Source organism: Musa acuminata, chromosome BXJ1-6 (genome assembly GCF_036884655.1).
Source record: "Musa acuminata AAA Group cultivar baxijiao chromosome BXJ1-6, Cavendish_Baxijiao_AAA, whole genome shotgun sequence".
Lineage (NCBI taxonomy): Eukaryota > Viridiplantae > Streptophyta > Magnoliopsida > Zingiberales > Musaceae > Musa > Musa acuminata.
Genome location: NC_088332.1, coordinates 42,308,986 through 42,331,179, shown reverse-complemented (window position 1 = coordinate 42,331,179; position 22,194 = coordinate 42,308,986). Strand labels below are relative to the sequence as shown.

The 22,194-nt window shown below is 38.0% G+C and overlaps 4 protein-coding genes across 4 annotated transcripts; 3 read left to right on the top strand and 1 right to left on the bottom strand.

The window, feature by feature from the left end:
- The first annotated feature begins 1,403 nt into the window (after nt 1–1,403).
- Nucleotides 1,404–3,114, top strand: LOC135677862 (desmethyl-deoxy-podophyllotoxin synthase-like). The gene is made up of 2 exons (XM_065190276.1): nt 1,404–2,320; nt 2,402–3,114. The coding sequence occupies exons 1-2, from the start codon at nt 1,421–1,423 to the stop codon at nt 3,035–3,037; spliced, it is 1,536 nt and encodes a 511-aa protein (XP_065046348.1). The 5' UTR covers nt 1,404–1,420; the 3' UTR covers nt 3,038–3,114.
- Nucleotides 3,115–10,942: 7,828 nt separating this feature from the next.
- Nucleotides 10,943–12,814, top strand: LOC135677083 (desmethyl-deoxy-podophyllotoxin synthase-like). Its single transcript, XM_065188992.1, has 2 exons — nt 10,943–11,844; nt 11,926–12,814. Exons 1-2 carry the CDS (start codon nt 10,951–10,953, stop codon nt 12,559–12,561), a joined length of 1,530 nt encoding a protein of 509 aa, XP_065045064.1. The 5' UTR covers nt 10,943–10,950; the 3' UTR covers nt 12,562–12,814.
- A 4,917-nt stretch (nt 12,815–17,731) lies between these two features.
- LOC135677861 (desmethyl-deoxy-podophyllotoxin synthase-like) lies at nt 17,732–19,544 on the top strand. The gene is made up of 2 exons (XM_065190275.1): nt 17,732–18,637; nt 18,719–19,544. Exons 1-2 carry the CDS (start codon nt 17,735–17,737, stop codon nt 19,352–19,354), a joined length of 1,539 nt encoding a protein of 512 aa, XP_065046347.1. The 5' UTR covers nt 17,732–17,734; the 3' UTR covers nt 19,355–19,544.
- Nucleotides 19,545–20,334: 790 nt separating this feature from the next.
- LOC135677554 (uncharacterized) lies at nt 20,335–21,563 on the bottom strand. Its single transcript, XM_065189917.1, has 4 exons — nt 21,421–21,563; nt 21,067–21,169; nt 20,915–20,972; nt 20,335–20,687 (listed from the first exon to the last, which is right to left on the bottom strand). The coding sequence occupies exons 1-4, from the start codon at nt 21,561–21,563 to the stop codon at nt 20,335–20,337; spliced, it is 657 nt and encodes a 218-aa protein (XP_065045989.1).
- Nucleotides 21,564–22,194: the final 631 nt, after the last annotated feature.

The window sequence follows — 22,194 nt, the reverse complement described above, 5'->3', positions numbered from 1 at the left end:
AAGATAATATAATATAATATTTTCTAATTTAACCAATTAATTGATAAAATATAAAAATATAAAATTAAAATAAATAAAAATAAAATTTTATTTTAAAAATATATTTAATTAGATTATAATAATTAAATAATAATAATTTACACATGCATATGAATTTTTATAGAATAAATCAATAAGTTCAATAAATATAATATCATATTAAGTTTGACTATCAGTATGACTCATAACGATAGTATTTCATATTTTTATAATCAATTAATTAACTAAATGATTGCATGGAATCGATCAATATATACAAGATCATCATCCAACAAAATCAAGAATTTTTGGTTCAGCTCTGACCGTAAAAATCGTGGGATCAGGATAGAGCCCTTAAATAATATGACATGAATAATAGTAGGAAACACTTTGCAGGTGCGGACATAATCAATAATATGACATGAACTGTTGATTTGTACGCCAGAGAGAGCGGTAAAGGTAATTATCAATCAACTCTTACATTATTAACCGTTCACTCGTCACTGTCTTACGAATTTATGGGATACACCGATGTGTTTTCTGCATCGATTGAGAGTGTGGCCTTTCGTTATTGTTTGTCTTGGATACATGCAGATGCTCATATTATTGCTTCCTTTGGGTTGCACCCAGAATTCGTAAGTGCCTAGTATAAAATAGCTATTCAACGAGTTCAACAAACAAACTTGGATTTATAATAATTTGGACCAAAGTAGGATTCTTGATTTGACTTCATCTTGTCAATTTCACATACATCCATCTTATGACATGCTCAAAGAAATAATAAGTGTTAGAGACTACACCTTGGACTTTTCTTTTGAATGCCGCACAAGCTTTGTCCCAAATGAACCTGTCCCAAAACATCGTGAAATGATACTAAACTAATGTTTTTATTATTATTTGGGCTTACAGATTTAGAATATTGATGATTATGAATGAAAATTGCAAATCAAACCATATCACTATCATCTTTCAAAGTTAGATTTTCCTTGACCAACGAAACAATTGCGTTCCGAAACATGGTCAAAGATATACAGAATGAAACTAATACCCTCGGAGTAGGACACGTCCATGGCGGCTTGCTTGCGACCGAAACAATCAAGTAACGAACGGAAAGTTGGCGTTGCAGAGATTGTAGAAAAAATAATACATATAACGATTATTTATCAGATTTTGTAGTTTGTTCTCATTTTAAAGTGGCTAACGAATTTGACCGCCACCGTTGTGATCCCATTATTTTGTTTGTTGTACCATCGAGACTATGAACCCAGATGAACTATCGTGATGATACGGTAACGTCTCTCACTACTCAACCGGGAAGCTGCATGCGAAACTCGTAACTGTCATGTGTATAAGAAGGGTGTACGGGCCTGTGGTGCCTCATCACCAGAAAACCAATTAAACCATGGATCTCCCCAGCACCTCCTTCCTCTTCTCCTTTCTCGTCCTCCTCGTATCGCTGCTGCTACTCAAGAAGAACAGGTCTGGTCGCGGTGCTCGTGCCACACTGCCTCCCGGTCCATCTAAGCTCCCTATCATAGGCAGCTTGCACCATCTCTTGGGTGGCCTGCCGCATCGTTCCCTCACTGCCTTATCTCAGAAATTTGGCCCCGTGATACTCCTGAAGCTCGGTGAGGTCCCCACCCTCGTTGTCTCATCTACCGAAGCGGCTGCTGAGATCATGAAAACCCACGACGTCAGCTTCGCCTCTCGGCCCACTAACCTGAATCTCCAGACTGCCACATACGGTGACAGGGGCGTCGGCTTTACCTCGTATGGATTCCACTGGAGGGAGCTGCGCAAGATGAGCATCGTGGAGCTATTGAGTGCCAAACGAGTCCAATCTTTTCGTTTTATCCGGGAAGAGGAGGTGCTTAATCTTGTGCGGTCGATAGTCCTGTTGTCCAACACTGGTTCCACCGTGAACCTCAGTAAGAAATTGGTGCTGTTGGCTAATGACATAGGCTCCCGGTCCGTCATCGGCAGCAAGTGCAAGTACCAGAAAGAGTTCATACGGATAGTGATGCAAACGCTGGAAGCTGCCGGAGGCTTCAGTTTGGCGGACTTATTCCCGTCATGGCCGATAATTAAACTTCTCAGTGGCGCGACTTTCAAGATGCAGATGTTACACCGTGACATGGACGCGATCCTGAATAGCATCATTCAAGAGCGCAGAGAAAGGAAGTCCGCAGAGCAACCCGAGGAGGAGGAGGAGGAGGCGTTGGTCGATGTCATGCTGAGAGTTCAAGCTGAAGGTAGCCTGTCATTCCCCTTAGCAGACGAGGACATGAAAGCCATGATGCTGGTATGCTCTTTTTGAAACCCTAATCTTTCCTTACAGTCGCAGTTTCGAGAATCTAATTTCTGGATTCCTTTTTCAATAAAGGATATGCTCGGTGGGGCCAGCGAGACCTCCGCAGGAATAATGGAGTGGGCCATGTCGGAGCTGATGAAGAATCCAAGAGTGATGCGAAGGTTGCAGGAGGAGGTGAGGGAGACTGTCGGAGAAAAGGGAAAGGTGATGGAGAAGGACATCAACGGAATGAACTACTTGAAACTGGTCATCAAGGAGACTCTGAGGCTGCACCCTCCTGTTCCTCTGCTGCTCCCCCGAGAGTGCCGGGAGACGTGCGAGGTTCTTGGTTACCAGATACCAGAGAAGACAAGAGTATTCGTGAACGTTTGGGCCTTGGGAAGGGATCCTCGATACTGGGACAATCCCACTGAGTTTGAGCCAGAGAGATTCGAGAGGAGGAATTCCATGGTCGACTTCAAGGGAACCAACTTTGAGTTCTTACCTTTCGGGGCAGGCAGGAGGATATGCCCAGGGATGTCATTTGGTTTGAAGAGCATAGAGCTTTCCCTGGCTAGCCTTCTCTACAACTTTGATTGGGAGCTCCCATCGGGAGATGAAGGGATGCCCCAGGAGTTGGACATGAGCGAGACCTTCTCGATTACGTGCCGGAGGAAGTCGGACATCTGCCTACGTGCCATCCCTCGTATTTCTTTCTCTATGACCTGACCTTTAACCAAAAATACATGCAACCGTAGTCGTTTCTTCATGTATGCACTTCTACCCAATAGTCTTTACTTGTGTCATCGTCATCGTCATCGTTATCGTCCTCGCCCTCATCCTCATCGGAGCAGCATTGTTACAGAAATTTGTTACACTTCATATAGACAGTGTTGATAAAGTGTCGGAGGCTCTTTCCTGTGAAGCCCTCTTATGGGCTGTTTAGTATAACGAAATAACTGTTTTGATATTTGAAATAATTAAATATTATTGCCAAGGATGAATGTTGCGAAAAAGCATATCTTGAATACAGTAAAATTTCATCAAAATCCTGATTTGGCTTATTTTCTAGTCAACTGTATCTCTAGCCCAACTAAGAGATATTATGAATAAAGATAGATATAAGTATCCAACTAAACCAAACTCTTAATAATAGTTAAGGGTTCGAGATTTCAGTCTTTACAGCTAGTTTGATCATTAATGATTCTGTAAAGCTTCTCTTAATCACATAAGCAAACGCTTGAAGGCATAAAAAATCCAATTTGTGCCTATCATTCATATTCAAAATGATATATCCATTTTTGGAGGCATAAAGCAAATGGCATCTCTATTCTCTTCCACAAAATTATCAAGTGTTTATAGATAATTTTGTGGAAGGGCACAGAGATGCCTTTACGCTTGAAACTATTTTAAAGTCGACAAATCTATTTACTTCCAACCAAAGTAGAGTGTAAATTTAGCGTAACAACTAATTTCAACTTTTTCCCTTCGAGCAACATATTCTAAATGTAAAACACCATATTTGACCTCTTCGTGATCGGTGCACATTGTCAAAGATACATAAAAAATCATTTGGAAATGATGATTACAAAAAGAGAAAAAAAATTTAAGGCTAATTAAAAAAGAATTGATTATCACAAAAAGAAGATTATATCTCTGTTTTTAAATACCTTCTGTTTTTTTAGATCCAATTACCTATAACCAAACTGATTATGAGAGTAGCAAAGAAAAATATATTCTTTTATCATATCATTTAGCTTCGATTTCTCAGTATTTAAAATATGTGTAAATACAAGACAACAAAATACTCTCAAGTGCTTGCAGGAGACATCATATTTTGACCATATATGCTTTACAATATCACCATCTAGAGTTGTACAGGGTGACAAGTTAATGACATCAACTACCGTCCTCAAAGCCTCATCCGAAAACTTTTTGAGTAGCTCGGTCTATAAAATCATGCATATGATGTTTTCTATGATGGTACGATTTATCCTTTATATAACTGGATTATGCTAAGGTATATTAGGAACTGTCATCTCATGTTGGATGTCCTATCACTTACAATAATTATCAAACAATCTTGTGTACTAACCATCATTATATGATCTTATACATTTCAATTGTCTTCCTTTCTCGCTTTCAACTTTGGTATGAAACTATTTGAAAATATTAATAATATGATATTTGGTCTTTATAGCATAGGCCCAAACTTTCTTAAAAAAGATCATCTATAAAAGTGACAAAATAAAGTACACCACTACTACTAAAAACATCAATAGATCTACCAAGAGTTATCTTTAAAGAACTATTTATATTTGTAAAATCACGGTCCAAGGAATGTATTTTTTTAGATAAAACAGTAACAAATAAAACTCTATGTTATTTGTCAGCTAAATAATCAATACAAGAGTTCAGATGTATACCTCTAAAGTCTAGCAAGACTTCTATCTTTGAAAAAACTTGCTACCCTTTCTTGCTTATATATACCAGTCGTCTTTACTAGAACTCCATGCTGAAATCTTTCTTTGTAGCATTCACCTGCTCAACACAAGTTTTAGTCTATAACCTGTATAAAATATAATATTTCTTCCCACCCTTACTAAGCTTTCCTTGCCTTTTTAGAAGTATGCTATCAAAATCTTCATTATCTAGTCTTCCAATTGAAATTAAATTCAGTCTCAAGTCAACTACATGTCTCACATCCTTAAATACCAACATGTAGTCAAGGTTGGTTTTTACGTGGATATATGATATCTGTCATTCATAGTTGCTTATCTTTATAACATTAAAATTTTCAGACTTGTAGGTAGCAAAAAAATTCTATCCGTAATGTAGTATCTTAAGAAGTATCTATGTCAATCACTCACTCAAGATCCTGACACATAAGAGAAAATATCATCAGAAAGAGATAAAATCAAATAGCCACTACCCTGCACCATAGCTGTAGTATTTTCTTTTGACTCTGTAAGCTCTACTTTTTTCTCTTTTTCTTACTATTGTTAGATTGCTTGTATTGATTCTTGTAATGCTCTTTCTCATCATAATATTTTTTTTTATCTTGACTTGCTTCTACCCATGCGTGAATTACTTATATCCTTGAACTTTGACTTTTCTATATGTTGCTGAATTCTTTCTCCTTAACTCCTCATTCAATAAACTACTTATTATGTGGCTTATAATAATAACACCGTCTAATACAAATTTACTAAGGGAAACCACTAGTGTTTCCCAACTTTCTAATAATGAACTAATAAGTACCAATGCATGTAACTCATCATCAAGAGATATTTTCGTAGAGGAAAACTGGTTAGTGATACTCTATATTTCATTCGAATACTCAACAATCGAAACCCCCTATTTATATTTGATTATTATTTATATCTGAATATAAATAGGAGCAAATTTATTATATGTCTTATATATATATAATATTTTGTTTACCAGTAATGATCTTGGTTTATTATACTAAACTAAAAAATTTCTCATCAATAATTATAAGATTGTTGATATGAATGAAACTTTTTATGTTATTAGCATTAAGATATTTAGTTATAGATTTTAAGTATTACTATAACTATTTCAAAAATGATATATTGATTAAGTTTTGGAGAGATTTAGTATATAGTTTTGTTTAAATAATAATAAAAGTAAAAGTTTCAGCCAAAAAAAGTATTTTAAAAATAAAAAATAATCAGATAAAAAATAATTTTCTTTATGTATATACAATTGGAAGTTTATTATATACTCAAGCCTATACAAGATTAGATATTAGTTTTGTAGTTGAAATACTGGATAAATACTAAAGTTATCCAATAATTAAAATACTAAAAGACTGTAAATAAATTATTAAGATATTTAGAAGGGATAAAGAATTATATGCTCATATATATATAATTAGTTCAACTTAAAATGATGGTATTTTCAAGTGCTAATTTTGTAATATATCTTGATAATATGAATTCCACTTTACAATTATATCTATATCAGTTGGAGAGGCAATTTATAGGGAAAAACATAAAGTCATATTATTACATTATTAACAATATAAGTTGATTTTATGGCATGCTTTGAGATCATCAATGAAGCTTTATGATTGTAAAATTTTATCTTAGGACTTGGTGTAGTTAGATTCAATTACAAAGTCGTTGAAGATATATTTTGACATATCATAGTAACTTTGTTCTCTAAAAATGATAAGTACAGACTTTATGCATTATGATATATACTACTTGATGGTTAGAGAAGAGAGTTCAGAAATAACTAATATCAATTAATAACTTGAGTTCCACTATATTGATTATTGATCCATTCATTTGGACTTACACCTAAAATGTTTGATAGCACATATTCTTATGGTTGGGTTTATGAGCAATCAATAAAAGATATGATAATACATATTTTAGTTGACATAATAATTGATATTCTAATTTATGTATTTAAAGTTATTATTTTTGTTATTCTGTTCATATTTATTTAATATGATAATAGGATTGTTTTGACAAAATAAATTATAGAAGTCATTTTAAACTATATTAGTAAGGACTAACAGTATTGTGGTACATAGAAGAAAGCATAACATTGATAACATACAATCTATCTAACTCATATTTAATATAGTATTATTATATTTATTAGATTTATTGGTCTTTTTTTTGTAATTATGTGCATATAAACTTTTAAAATTTTACAATTTGATTGGGTAAAACTATTTTAAAATATTTTTTTTATTTTGAAACCCTTTGTATCTTACCAATTAATGGGTCAAGTGAAAGAATATTAGATTATATGGCCTTGTCTAATTAGGTAAAATAAATTATAGACATAATTAGATTATTGTTATGATTATGATTATCGATTAAAGTCCAATTATGATAGTATTTTTTAGGGGATGATCTTGATAGAAGGGACTCTCTTGATTACTTTTCATAGACTCTTTGCTCTTGCCTATAGATAAACAGAATCTTCTAGAGACTATATAATATATTGATATATGGATGTTGGAATACGTGACATGATTGAAAAATTATAGATCTTCTTTCATCTCTCTTTAGTCACGTGATATAGTTAACGAAAGATTACATATTTTTTTTCATCTTCCTTTTATCCTTAAATCTATCACTCAGTGACCCTTTGAAAGATAAGAAAAGAGAAAAAGACGACTTTAGTTCTCATTGCACATCGACATCATTATAGCTTTTGGATCGGATGATGATACATCCATAGATCAGATAAAGATTTTCTATCCCGCATAATAAATTTAGATCGATTATTATTTGATTTTAAATTTTAATATTAATATTTTTTTGTATAATAGCATAATCATGTTTCAATCAACAACGAACCTGTTAGCTTAGACAGCTAAGGTTGCTAAAGGGTTAAAGGCATAGGCTGCTGTCACGAAGAGAGCCTAAACTTATCAAGTTCATTTGAGATGAGTATTACGTCACATAAAAATAGATTACATAATTCCAATGCATCTTATGTTTACGTACATAAACATGACTTCAAGAATGATATGAGTTTTCCTACGATCGGACGACACGAATAATTAAATTATTGTATGTCGACTGGAAATTCATAAGCATGCATTTTGAAGTGTCTTACAACTTGCTTAAACGAAATATAAATTTAATAGCTTTTGGACAGGACATAGTTTGATGGTGATACGTTAAAAGTTCACGATTCATAACCTTATCTAACATGACATGCTCAAGACTAAAGTATGCATGTGATTGAAACAAACAATTAGCAAACGGAAAGTCTGCAAAGCAGGGATCTTAGAAAAATAATATATAGTAATTATTCGCTATCATTTATTCTCATTCATTCTTGTGTAGCAGCAGAATTTGACCGGCATTTTGTTGTCCTCATGATTTGATTTTAGAGATTGTACCTTCGACTTTGCATAATGAATCAGTCAAGATTGTATAACTAAATTAATGATCAAAATGATCGAGATATTAGTGATATGATTGCTTATTTCAAAAAAATAAACTTGCTTAACTAAATCAACAGGTTACAAAAGACATTCCGATATGGGAATGTAATAAAAAGCTAAATCGAAAATGCCACTCCTCTCTTTAAAAAAATAAATGATTGAAAAATCTGATCAATCAGTTGGTCATCTTATTTTTTTAATAAATAAAAAATATTATATATCAAAATATGTAAAACAATATTTCTTATAGACGGCGGATAACATAACTATGCATCAAAATCAAAATGTTCATCAACATCATTGTGTCAAATTCCACGAGCACAAGTTCAAATCTCTCAGTTCAACGGTCTAAACTCCCACCAACACTGCCATGGTCACGAGCTGCCATAGCATGATACGGTCACGTCAACGTCATTAAATGAGACGGTCAAATTCGACGTGCACAGATTCAGATATCTCATTAAGACCGTCAAAAAAATCCGACCAACAATGCCATGCATGACCAGTTAATTGATTTGATCGAGCAGCCATAGCATGATATGGTCACGTCAACATCATTAAATAAAACGGTCAATTTCGACGTGCACAGATTCAAATCTCTCAGTGAGAAGGTCATAAAAGTCCCACCAAAATTGCCATGACAGTTGATTTGATTGAGCTACCGTAGTATGATACGGTCACGTCAATAATCATCAATTAAACCTATAAACTATGTACAAAAATCGTAAGCACCGTCATGTCTATCAAAAAGAAAAGGTGGGGCCTCTTGCTCCTTTGTTTCCGTGCAACTATGGATTTCACCGACACGCGTTACTGTTCGCCCTCCGCTTTCTCTTCCTCCTGACCTGCTTGCTATGGTAGGCGGCTTTCACATTTATATACTACCTCGTTATTGTTTCACTTATTTATAAAATTAGATTCGGCATGTTTCATATGATTATTATGAGTGATGAATTATGAATAAAAGGATGATAAAAAAATCTAAAATCTCTCAACAATATCATATATTTATATCTCCTCTTATTTACGTATATGTATATTCAAATATTTTTTATCTTAAAAAATCTTGTTTTTTTATGAGTGAGAGTATAGGGTCTATGATAAGTAATTATGAGAGTCCATCCCATCATTGTCATATTCTAATGAATCATATCATAATTAAATTTTGTTAATCGATTATTATAATTAGAATCCAATCATATTCATAATATATCTTATCAAATTAGATAAGATAATATAATCTAATTTTTTTTTCACTTAGCCCATTAATTGATAAGATCAAAAAATATATAATATAAATATAAATTTATTTTATAAAATTATATTTAATTAAATTATAATTTTTTTTAAAAAAATTTACATATGCACATAAATTTTTATAAAACAAATCAATAAATTCAATAAATATAATACCATATTAAATTTGACTATCAATATTAGTTATAACGATCGTATATCATATTTCTATAATCAATTAATTAACTAAACGAGTGTAATCAATATATACAACATCATCATCCTACAAAGTCAAGAATTTTTGGTTCAACTCACATTCAAAATCGTGAGATCAGAATAGGGCCCTTAAAACCTTAAGATGCACTATCGTTTGTTATGATACAAAGACAAGTAGGAAACACTTTGCAGGTGCGGACATAATACATAATATGACATGAACTGTTGATTTGCGCGCTAGAGAGAGCAGTAAAGGTAACTATCAATCAACTCTTACATTATTAACCGTTCACTCGTCACTGTCTTACGAATTTATGGGATACACCGATGTGTTTTCTGCATCTATTGAGAGTGGCCTTTCGTTGTTGCATGTCTTGGATTCATGCAGATGCTCACATTATTGCTTCTTTTGGGCTGCACCCAGAATTCGTCGGTGCCTAGTATAAAATAGGTATTCAACGAGTTCAACAATCCAAACATGGATTTATAGTAATTTGGACCAAAGTAGGATTCTTGATTTGACTTCATCTTGTCAATTTCACATACATCCATCGTATGACATGCTCAAAGAAATAATACAACGGGTGGCCTCTGAACATGGACGCATCTCCAAGTGTTAGAGACTACACCTTGGACTTTTCTTTTGAATGCCGCACAAGCTTTGTCCCAAATGAACCTGTCCCAAAACATCGTGAAATGATACTAAACTAATGTTTTTATTATTATTTGGACTTACAGATTTAGAATATTGATGATTATGAATGAAAATTACAAATCAAACCATATCATGGTCATCTTTCAAAGTTCGATTTTCCTTGACCAACGAAACAATTGCGTTCCGAAACATGGTCAAAGATATACAGAATGAAACTAATACCCTCGGAGTAGGACACGTCCATGGCGGCTTGCTTGCGACCGAAACAATCAAGTAACGAACGGAAAGTTGGCGTTGCAGAGATTGTAGAAAAAATAATATATATAATATATATATATATATATAACAATTATTTATCAGATTTTATAGTTTATTCTCATTTTAAAGTGGCTGACGAATTTGACCGCCACCATTGTGATCCCATTATTTTGTTTGTTGCACTATCGAGACTTTGACCCAGATGAACTATCGTGATGATACGGTTACGTCTGTCACTACTCAACCGGGAAGCTGCATGCGAAACTCGTAACTGTCATGTGTATAAGAAGGGTGTACGGGCCTGTGGTGCCTCATCACCAGAAAACCAATTAAACCATGGATCTCACCAGCACCTCCTTCCTCTTCTCCTTTCTCGTCCTCCTCGTTTCGCTGCTGCTACTCAAGAAGAAAAGGTCTGGTCGCGGAGCTCCACTGCCTCCCGGTCCATCTAAGCTCCCTATCATAGGCAGCTTGCACCATCTCTTGGGTGGCCTGCCGCATCGTTCCCTCACTGCCTTATCTAAGAAATTTGGCCCCGTGATACTCCTGAAGCTCGGTGAGGTCCCCACCCTCGTTGTCTCATCTACCGAAGCGGCTGCTGAGATCATGAAAACCCACGACGTCAGCTTCGCCTCTCGGCCCACTAACCTGAATCTCCAGTCCGCCACATACGGTGACAGGGGCGTCGGCTTTACCTCGTATGGATTCCACTGGAGGGAGCTGCGCAAGATGAGCATCGTGGAGCTATTGAGTGCCAAGCGAGTCCAATCTTTTCGCTTTATCCGGGAAGAGGAGGTGCTTAATCTTGTGCGGTCGATAGTCCTGTTGTCCAACACTGGTTCCACCGTGAACCTCAGTAAGAAATTGGTGCTGTTGGCTAATGACATAGGCTCCCGGTCCGTCATCGGCAGAAAGTGCAAGTACCAGAAAGAGTTCATACGGATAGTGATGCAAACGCTGGAAGCTGCCGGAGGCTTCAGTTTGGCGGACTTATTCCCGTCATGGCCGATAATTAAACTTCTCAGTGGCGCGACTTTCAAGATGCAGATTTTACACCGTGACATGGACGCGATCCTGAATAGCATCATTCAAGAGCGCAGAGAAAGGAAGTCCGCAGAGCAACCGGAGGAGGAGGTGGAGGAGGCCTTGGTCGATGTCATGCTGAGAGTTCAAGCTGAAGGTAGCCTGTCATTCCCCTTAGCAGACGAGGACATGAAAGCCATGATGCTGGTATGCTCTTTTTGAAACCCTAATCTTTCCTTACCGTCGCAGTTTCGAGAATCTAATTTCTGGATTCCTTTCGCAATAAAGGATATGCTCGGTGGGGCCAGCGAGACTTCCGCAGGAATAATGGAGTGGGCCATGTCGGAGCTGATGAAGAATCCAAGAGTGATGCGAAGGTTGCAGGAGGAGGTGAGGGAGACTGTCGGAGAAAAGGGAAAGGTGACGGAGAAGGACATCAACGGAATGAACTACTTGAAACTGGTCATCAAGGAGACTCTGAGGCTGCACCCTCCTGTTCCTCTGCTGCTCCCCCGAGAGTGCCGGGAGACGTGCGAGGTTCTTGGTTACCAGATACCAGAGAAGACAAGAGTATTCGTGAACGTTTGGGCCTTGGGAAGGGATCCTCGATACTGGGACAATCCCACTGAGTTTGAGCCAGAGAGATTCGAGAGGAGGAATTCCATGGTCGACTTCAAGGGAACCAACTTTGAGTTCTTACCTTTCGGGGCAGGCAGGAGGATATGCCCAGGGATGTCATTTGGTTTGAAGAGCATAGAGCTTTCCCTGGCTAGCCTTCTCTACAACTTTGATTGGGAGCTCCCATCGGGAGATGAAGGGATGCCCCAGGAGTTGGACATGAGCGAGACCTTCTCGATTACGTGCCGGAGGAAGTCGGACCTCTGCCTTCGTGCCATCCCTCGTATTCCTTTCTCCATGACCTGACCTTTACCCAAAAATACATGCAACCGTAGTCGTTTCTTCATGTATGCACTTCTACCCAGTTGTCTTTACCGGTTGTCGTTGTCGTTATCATCCTCGTCGGAGCAGCGTTGTTACAAAAATGTGTTACACTTCATATAAACAGTGTTGATAAGGTATAGAAGGCTCTTTCGTGTAAAGCCCTCTTAAGGGCAGTTTAACATAATGAAATAATATTAATTAAATAAAAAGGTTTCTGTTTTGATATTCGTAATAATTTAATATTATTGCCAAAGATGAGTGTTCCGATATATCATAGCTTGGATACCGTAAAATTTCATCCAAATCCTGATTTATCTCTAGCCCAACTAAGAGACATTATGAATCAACATAGATATAAGTATCCAACTAAACTAAACTCTGAATAATAGGGTTTGGGGTTTCGGGCTTTACAGCTTGTTTGATCATTTTTTTTTCTGTAAAGCTTCTCTTAATCACATAACTATCATTCATATTCAAAATGGGATATCCATTATCGGAGTGTTTGTAGATCATTTTGTGGAAGGGAATAGAGATGTCTTTACACGCTTGAAACCATCTAAAAGTTGACAAATCTATTCACTTCCAACCCAAGTGGAGTGTAAATTTAGCGTAACAACTAGTTTCAGCTCTTTCCCTTCAAGCAAGATATTATAAATAGCACATTTACCACCTCCACCTCAAAGTTATACCTTGTTTGTATATTTGCTAGGACTTCGAAACCACTCTCTGCTCATGCACATTGGTGCAGTTGTAAGCAGCATTCAAGTCATTGTAGGGAACTGATTACCGCTATCAACATGCGCATGAACCTTTCCAAGATTAAGGTGCACCACGGGATAACACCAAATTCATTTTTGATGAATAAATAGTGTCTCGGGATCGCATCAATCAACACCGTTTCCCACTCTAATTGTCTCTCGTGACCCCCTTCGGCCTCGAGATGAGCTTACGCCTTTGGGTCCAAATCAAGCCGTGTCGGCTCCACCGTCAACGGTATCTAGGTAACAACAGAATCATATATGAGAATTAAATCTCTAGCTCCCGAACAAGTAAGAATGAGACAATGATTTTGTGTTACCGTACAGGATTGGTAAGAAAAATTTTGTTTGAGTTCCTCAAGCAGCATGAATAAGAAGGCTATCATGCGTCGTGTTTCAGGATCGATTACTTCGTTAGCCTCATCTGGAACCATTGATCAAAAGCATGCACAGTATTAGACCGTGTTTCTGTTGGTTTGGTTGTATTCTCATTAGCTATCTTGTGTCCATGTTTATTCGCTAATGAGTTGCATTGAGTACTTCATCTGTGTCCATGGTCCATTTCCTTTGAACAAGCATTTTTGCTAGCTTGATAATTCCATTTCCTTCCAAATAGATTGGCAGAGGTCCTCTCAGGCATCTGTCTTGCTGGTAAACCGACTGCATGGTATCAATTTGATCGAGTAGGTTGTCGTTACTGGTGCCATTGACCGGGGAGTTTACACGATTTGGTCCGGTCCCAAAGGTGTAAGCTTGTCCTGGGGACCTACAATTGTAGTGTAGGTGGTAGGATCAACTGTTAGGCTAGTTCCCATACAAGGGGAGCAATGGCCTACATCATATTGGCCAACGAATGTGCTTGATGATTGAGACTCAGAAAGGCATCAGCATGGATGAGCAGGTGCCCGGCGTTCGACCCTAGAGAGGAGAAACCAGGGTCATTGAATGGATGCTAGTATTGTCCAGGAGTTTGCGTTGAGGTGGAGGCATCGACTTGTGGAAAGGAGGGAAGTTGTCCCCCTTACCTCAAGATATTGTGTGCGGACGGTGGTGCTTCCTCGCTAGAGCATTTGTTGAGAGAGTTTATAAATTGATGCTCGGGCCTTCCTTCTAGTGCCAAAATATTATTGTTGTTGATGTCATTGACTAGGGAGTCAACATGGCTTGGTCCATCCAAAAGACACAAACTCATCTAGGAGACCTTAGGGGGGGTCATGAGAGGAGATCGGAGTAGGAAGTGAGTCAATTGGCATGATCCTGAGACACTGCTTATCCACTAGAAGTAGGTTTTGGAGCTGTCTCGAGATGTGCCTTAACCTTGCCTAGGTCCCTGAACAAGCGGTTAGCATGGGGAGAATATTCTCGACCCAACCCCTCCAATAGTAAAGTTAGTTAGGAGGTGAGAGATAGTAGATATACTTGCCTCTTTAGTCTTTGGGGCTGGTTTTTTTACCTGATCGACCGATGGAGTACAACAGATAGCCAATCCAAGAGCACCTTATGTTATCCAAGGGCTCATCTATGTCGAGAGCTGGTGAGCAAGTTTCTTTGAGGGCAAAATCAGAGAAGGATGGCTGCAAGAGCATCATTTGTCAGGGTTGGAGCCTATCTAGGATAAACATAGGATGGTCCACTGTACCAAGCATTCGGATAGGAGAACTAGGTCATGTCACATGGGATTAATGCCCTTTGTAGCCAGGCATGCGAGCCTTCCCACAATCGTGATCGGTGAGGGTGATAGGTTGCTTGTAAAGGTGAAAAAATGGGGGGATGGACATTTTTGCCGAGGATTAATGCATTTTGCGGTTGGCTTAAGTGGCCCTCCAAGAGATTAAGGCGAGCAGGAGCTAGAGGATCATGTTCCTACCGACAATTGCAGAGGGGAGGGGAGTTGGTTTTTCAAGGACGCCTGGCGCCCAAGTGGTCGCGCACGGCTGGGTGAGTTAGCAGGGTGATACTCATGCATTACTTTCTCTATCATTAACTAGCATAGATAAAAAAGTAGCGTAGAGTTCACATAGTTTAACAAAAAAAACTTACGAAACTAAGAGTGCTCGAGGAAAATTAGAAACATCAATGACAGAGTATGTTTTGTCATCGAACATCATACTCATCACTACCTTCCAACCAACATACAATAACATTCACCTATTAAATCTCAAATTTTGAACGAAGTAGTTAGGTTAGACTTTTATTGAATGTGCATAATGTATATATTTGCATCAGAGTAATTATGGGTTGTGGTTATCATTATTGTCAATTGTTGGTAATCATTTTATTTTAAATGACTTGGAGTGGCAATGGTCCATTCTTTTATTTCTGATAAAGTTTCAACAATTGAAGAAAGAATTAATTTTTATTTTTTACAAAGATAAAATCACAGCACTCAAGTTGACACACCATGCTCTAGCATAGCAGAACACCTATTTGTGAGCCCATAATGTGACATGAGGATAATTTAAAAGTCTCATACGATAATAATTCTACTTGATAGGTTACCTCGATGAAAAACATGACAAAACTTATACGAAAGAATAGACTAATAGATGAAGACTACACCTCTAAATTTTTATTATAAGCCAAACATGAGTTAAATAACCACCAGAAGTCAAAACATGAGATAATTCTCCTCCTTTATCGTTAAAAAAAAAACTCAAATAAGTAAGACTAATAACTCTAATTCAATTTATCACAACCACATGAAATATTAAGACTTATAACATCATGACATCCGAAAGCAAGTTATGTGAATAGATGTATAGGAGTTTGATTCAGTATAGGAATTTTGATTAGGGGCACGCATATGTGCCCAAGAGAGAGCCAATATATGTGGCCATAAGTGCAGTTTTTGTTTGGATGGAATTCGTATTGCGTCAACTATTATTGTGTTTCTCATCTCTATTTATGAATATATTATTAAGGATGATTTCCTAAAAAAAAAAATTCATATCTTGAGTATTTTTTAATCAGTACTCTTATTTTACTTCAAAAATAATTATATCACTAACATCTCGATCACTTTGATCATTAATTTAGTTATCCAATGGAAAGTCGAAGGTATAATCTATAAAATCAAATCATGGGGAAAACGAAATGTCGGTCAAATTCTACTGCTGCATAGAATGAGAATAAGCGACAATGAATAATTACTATATATATTGTTTTTCTAAGATCCCTGCTATGCAAACTTTCGGTTTGCTAATTGTTTGTTTCAACCCCACCAACAGTGCCAATGACCGGAGATTTGATTGAGCTGCCAAACGGTCACGTCAATCATCAACAACCAAAACGGTCAAATTCGACGTGCACATGTTCAAATCTCTCAGGAAATCGGTCTAATTGTCCCACCAACACTGCCATTACCAGTTGATTTGATTGAGCTGCCATTGTATTATAATACGGTAACGTCATTCATCACCAATTAAACTAGAAATTATGTATAAAAAAAAAAACACTGTCATATCTATCAAAAAAAAAAAGAGTGGCCTCTTGCTCATCGGTTCCATACAACTATGGATTTCACCAACACTTAGGTTATGTTTTCTCCGCCCTCCTATTTCTCTTCCTTCTGTTAATTACAAAAATAACAAGCTCTAGCTAATGAGCCAGTGCACACCTGATCCATCTAACCTCCTTATCGAAGGCGGCTTGCACCATCTTCTTGATGTCTTTACTCGTCATTGCGTCATTTATCAATTTCATATACAATCGACTTACGACATTCTTAAAGAAATAATATAACTTGGGGGGGGGGCCTCTGAACATGGACGCATCTCAAGTGTTAGAGACTGCACCTTGGACTTTTCTTTTGCATGCCGCACAAGCTTTGTCCCAAATGAACCTGTCACAAAACATTGTGAAATGATAATAAACAAATGTTTTTATTATTATTTGGACTTACAGATTTAGAATATTGATGATTATGAATGAAAATTGCAAATCAAACCATATCATGATCATCTTTCAAAGTTCGATTTTCCTTGACCAACGAAACAATTGCGTTCCGAAACATGGTCAAATATATACTGTATGAAACTAATACCCTCGGAGTAGGACACGTCCATGGCGGCTTGCTTGCGACCGAAACAAACAAGTAACGAACGGAAAGTTGGCGTGGCCAGAGATTGTAGAAAAAATAATATATATAACAATTATTTATCAGATTTTATAGTTTGTTCTCATTTTAAAGTGGCTGACGAATTTGACCGCCACCGTTGTGATCCCATTTTTATGTTTGTTGTACAATCGAGACTTTGACCCAAATGAACTATCGTGATGATATGGGAACGTCTATCACTACTCAACCGGGAAAGCTGCATGCGAAACTCGTAACTGTCATGTGTATAAGAAGGGTGGACGGGCCTGTCGTACCTCATCACCAGAAAACTGATTAAACCATGGATCTCACCAGCACCTCCTTCCTCTTCTCCTTTCTCGTCCTCCTCGTTTCGCTGCTGCTACTCAAGAAGAACAGGTCCGGTCGCGGAGCTCGTGCCACACTGCCTCCCGGTCCATCTAAGCTCCCTATCATAGGCAGCTTGCACCATCTCTTGGGTGGCCTGCCGCATCGTTCCCTCACTGCCTTATCTAAGAAATTTGGCCCCGTGATACTCCTGAAGCTCGGTGAGGTCCCCACCCTCGTTGTCTCATCTACCGAAGCGGCTGCTGAGATCATGAAAACCCACGACGTCAGCTTCGCCTCTCGGCCCACTAACCTGAATCTCCAGACCGCCACATACGGTGACAGGGGCGTCGGCTTTACCTCGTATGGATTCCACTGGAGGGAGCTGCGCAAGATGAGCATCGTGGAGCTATTGAGTGCCAAGCGAGTCCAATCTTTTCGCTTTATCCGGGAAGAGGAGGTGCTTAATCTTGTGCGGTCGATAGTCCTGTTGTCCAACACTGGTTCCACCGTGAACCTCAGTAAGAAATTGGTGCTGTTGGCTAATGACATAGGCTCCCGGTCCGTCATCGGCAGCAAGTGCAAGTACCAGAAAGAGTTCATACGGATAGTGATGCAAACGCTGGAAGCTGCCGGAGGCTTCAGTTTGGCGGACTTATTCCCGTCATGGCCGATAATTAAACTTCTCAGTGGCGCGACTTTCAAGATGCAGATGTTACACCGTGACATGGATGCGATCCTGAATAGCATCATTCAAGAGCGCAGAGAAAGGAAGTCCGCAAAGCAACCGGAGGAGGAGGAGGAGGAGGAGGCCTTGGTCGATGTCATGCTGAGAGTTCAAACTGAAGGTAGCCTGTCATTCCCCTTAGCAGACGAGGACATGAAAGCCATGATGCTGGTATGCTTTTTTTGAAACCCTAATCTTTCCTTACAGTCGCAGTTTCGAGAATCTAATTTATGGATTCCTTTTGCAATAAAGGATATGCTCGGTGGGGCCAGCGAGACCTCCGCAGGAATAATGGAGTGGGCCATGTCGGAGCTGATGAGGAATCCAAGAGTGATGCGGAGGTTGCAAGAGGAGGTGAGGGAGACTGTCGGAGAAAAGGGAAAGGTGACGGAGAAGGACATCAACGGAATGAACTACTTGAAACTGGTCATCAAGGAGACTCTGAGGCTGCACCCTCCTGTTCCTCTGCTGCTCCCCCGAGAGTGCCGGGAGACGTGCGAGGTTCTTGGTTACCAGATACCAGAGAAGACAAGAGTATTCGTGAACGTTTGGGCCTTGGGAAGGGATCCTCGATACTGGGACAATCCCACTGAGTTTGAGCCAGAGAGATTCGAGAGGAGGAATTCCATGGTCGACTTCAAGGGAACCAACTTTGAGTTCTTACCTTTCGGGGCAGGCAGGAGGATATGCCCAGGGATGTCATTTGGTTTGAAGAGCATAGAGCTTTCCCTGGCTAGCCTTCTCTACAACTTTGATTGGGAGCTCCCATCGGGAGATGAAGGGATGCCCCAGGAGTTGGACATGAGCGAAACCTTCTCGATTACGTGCCGGAGGAAGTCGGACCTCTGCCTGCGTGCCATCCCTCGTATTCCTTTCTCCATGACCTGACCTTTACCCAAAAATACATGCACCCATAGTCGTTTCTTCATGCATGCATGTGTACCCGGTAGTCTTTACCTATGTCGTCGTCATCGTTATCGTCCTCGTCCTCGTCCTCATCGGAGCAGCATTGTTATAGAAATTTGTTACACTTCATATAGACAGTGTTGATAAAGTGTAGGAGGCTCTTTCATGCAAAGCCCTCTTATGGGCAGTTTAACATAATAAAATAATATTAATTAAATAAAAAATCTCTGTTTTGATATTTAAAATAATTATATATTATTGTCAAGGTTGAGTGTTATGATAATGCATAGCTTGGATACGGTAAAATTTCATCCAAACCATAATTTGGTTTGTTTTCTAGTCAACTGTATCTCTAGCCCGACTAAGAGAAATTATGAATAAAGATAGATAGAAATATCCAATTAAACTAGACTCTTAATAATAGTTAAGGGTTTGGGGTTTCGGGCTTTACAACTTGTTTGATTATTAGTGATTCTGTAAAGCTTCTTTTAATCACATAAGCCAATAGGCATAACAGATCGAATTTGTGCCTACAATTCATATTCAAAATTGGATATTCATTTTTGGAGGCATCAAGCAATGGCATCTCTATTCCCTTCCACAAAATTATCAAGTGTTTATAGATAATTTTGTGGAAGGGAATAGAGATGCCTTTAAGCTTGAAACCATCTGAAAGTAGACATATCTATTCACTTCCAACCAAGGGGCAGTGTAAATTTAGCGTAACTAGTTCAAGCTTTTTCCCTTCAAGCAAGATAATTTAAATGTAAAGCACCATATATGACCTCATGGCGACTGGGTGCACATTGCCAGAGATACATAAAAACCCATTTGGAAATGATGATTACAAAAGGAGAAAAAAGAAACATTAAGGCTAATTAAAGAAGAAATCGCACTCGTATCTTTTATAATACTATATTAATGCTGGAGGATACAAAATGAAACTACACTATCTTACTTATTTACTGGATTCTGGAAGAACCTGTGTATCTTATTTCCTTTGTTGCATTGGCTTTTGAATCCAGAAGGGCCAAATACTTTGCTATGGCCTCTCCTTCTTTCATTACTTCCGCGTCGTAGTCTGCCAATGGATCACCGGTCAGTTCTTTCGCAAGCTCGTCTTCCACGGCTTCGTCTCTCTCATATTTGTGTTCTCCTCCCAGATCCATTTTATCTTCATTAGCTAAAGCGGCTGATGGCCCTTGATCATCTTTCGGTTGGTTGATTATAGCATGCTGGCTGTCCTCTGAATTTGCTCCGACAAGAAGTTTCAACGCATCCTCCTTGGTACATGACCTTCGCACAGCATCCACAACTGCAGTCAAGAATAGTTAATTCCGAACGCAAGTACCGGACAGTGTAACAGGAGCTAATGGAGATCTATGGTCAAGCATATGGAATCTACTGCTTGTGAAAATAAGAATGGTCAGATAACTTGGGCAACATTAGATGCCTGGGAGTCATCACGAGAAGGGCACCCTTGTCTGAAATAAATGCATGAAACCCTTGATTGTCCGAGGAATAAATGAAGCGATGAAATACCTGATGATCGGTTATACCACAAGGATACTAATTCCTCGATGTCTGCACCTGAGGAATCCTATACTCCCAACTACCAAGTCGATTCTCGCAGTCAAAAGGTCATTAGTTAGTGAAAATGATAATATAGAAGCACTCTAAAGAAAACTAAGTACCTGAAGGGCACAATATCTTTCAGGATTTGTCAAAAGATCTAACGCTTTTTGAACTTCATTTTCATTCACCCTAAGAGCCTGTGCCGCAAGATCTCTATCAAAACTGCAAAATAGATTGACTAGTAGTGTACATGTAATGATCCTAGACACGAGAGAGCAATCTGATAAGTGCCTGACACAATCTAATGTTTCACAATCCACAGAAGCAAAGCCATTACATCTGTCACATTATGCTATATGCCATGTTTTATTAGTACCATATCTCCTCTGTTCTCTACAAGTTCATACAATCAGCAACAATCATTAATTAAAAAATGAGACAAAAACATTCTATGGTAAAGTATAGAGCTATACAAAATCTCCGCTTGTCGCTGATTGTTCTCCTGTTTCCTGAGTATTTTCCTAGCTTGCTCTTCTACCAGGAAATGAACTGCTGGCTGAACGTCTTGACCGGTCATTCTTAGGGCCCTTTTCGCTGCATTTTCTTTGTAACCCATTCCCATGAGCAGTGACAAAGCTTCATCGGGTACTTGAAGCTAAAGCTATTGGCACATTGAATTAGCATATAAGATGTTCCTTGAATAACTGAAAAAGGAAAATTCCACAGCTATTAACGAAATCTGGTAAACTGGATTTCTTCTTGATCGTTGAATAGATTTTAAATGCACAATTCATATATACATATGTGTGTATTTACAATTGCATATGCACAAGAATGTCACACAAAATTTCTCCTTCATCTTCATCTTCGAAGTTGTCTTTTGGATATCATTCTATGCATAATTATGTATGATACGCAAAGAGAAACTACCAAGGTCGAGTTGACAAAAAATGGATTTCTAACTATCATATTTAATAATGATACAAGTGTTCAACCAGAAAACATACTTAAGAGTAAAATGAAAAATTAGAGGGCTCAAATAAGTCCTAGTTTGCTAATTCCCTATTCATATATGCAGATCATTTTGTCATGAATGATAGGTCTTCTCTTGATAATAAGGTAAAGATGCTCACTGATAAAAGATATTGCTCCAATAGTTCTACAACATTTGCTATATGTCATATCCTATTTATTAAAATTTTAAATCTACTTATCTAGGTTGTCTCTTGATAATATGCTAAAGATGC

Coding starts and splice junctions, on each gene's coding strand:
- LOC135677083 (XM_065188992.1), top strand. CDS start 10,951: ATGGATCTCACCAGCACCTCCTTCCTCTTCTCCTTTCTCGTCCTCCTC. Junction 11,845..11,925: donor ACATGAAAGCCATGATGCTG/GTATGCTCTTTT, acceptor TTCGCAATAAAG/GATATGCTCGGTGGGGCCAG.
- LOC135677554 (XM_065189917.1), bottom strand. CDS start 21,563: ATGGGTTACAAAGAAAATGCAGCGAAAAGGGCCCTAAGAATGACCGGT. Junction 20,973..21,066: donor AAAGATATTGTGCCCTTCAG/GTACTTAGTTTT, acceptor TTGGGAGTATAG/GATTCCTCAGGTGCAGACAT. Junction 20,688..20,914: donor GTGGTATAACCGATCATCAG/GTATTTCATCGC, acceptor TCTTGACTGCAG/TTGTGGATGCTGTGCGAAGG.
- LOC135677861 (XM_065190275.1), top strand. CDS start 17,735: ATGGATCTCACCAGCACCTCCTTCCTCTTCTCCTTTCTCGTCCTCCTC. Junction 18,638..18,718: donor ACATGAAAGCCATGATGCTG/GTATGCTTTTTT, acceptor TTTGCAATAAAG/GATATGCTCGGTGGGGCCAG.
- LOC135677862 (XM_065190276.1), top strand. CDS start 1,421: ATGGATCTCCCCAGCACCTCCTTCCTCTTCTCCTTTCTCGTCCTCCTC. Junction 2,321..2,401: donor ACATGAAAGCCATGATGCTG/GTATGCTCTTTT, acceptor TTTTCAATAAAG/GATATGCTCGGTGGGGCCAG.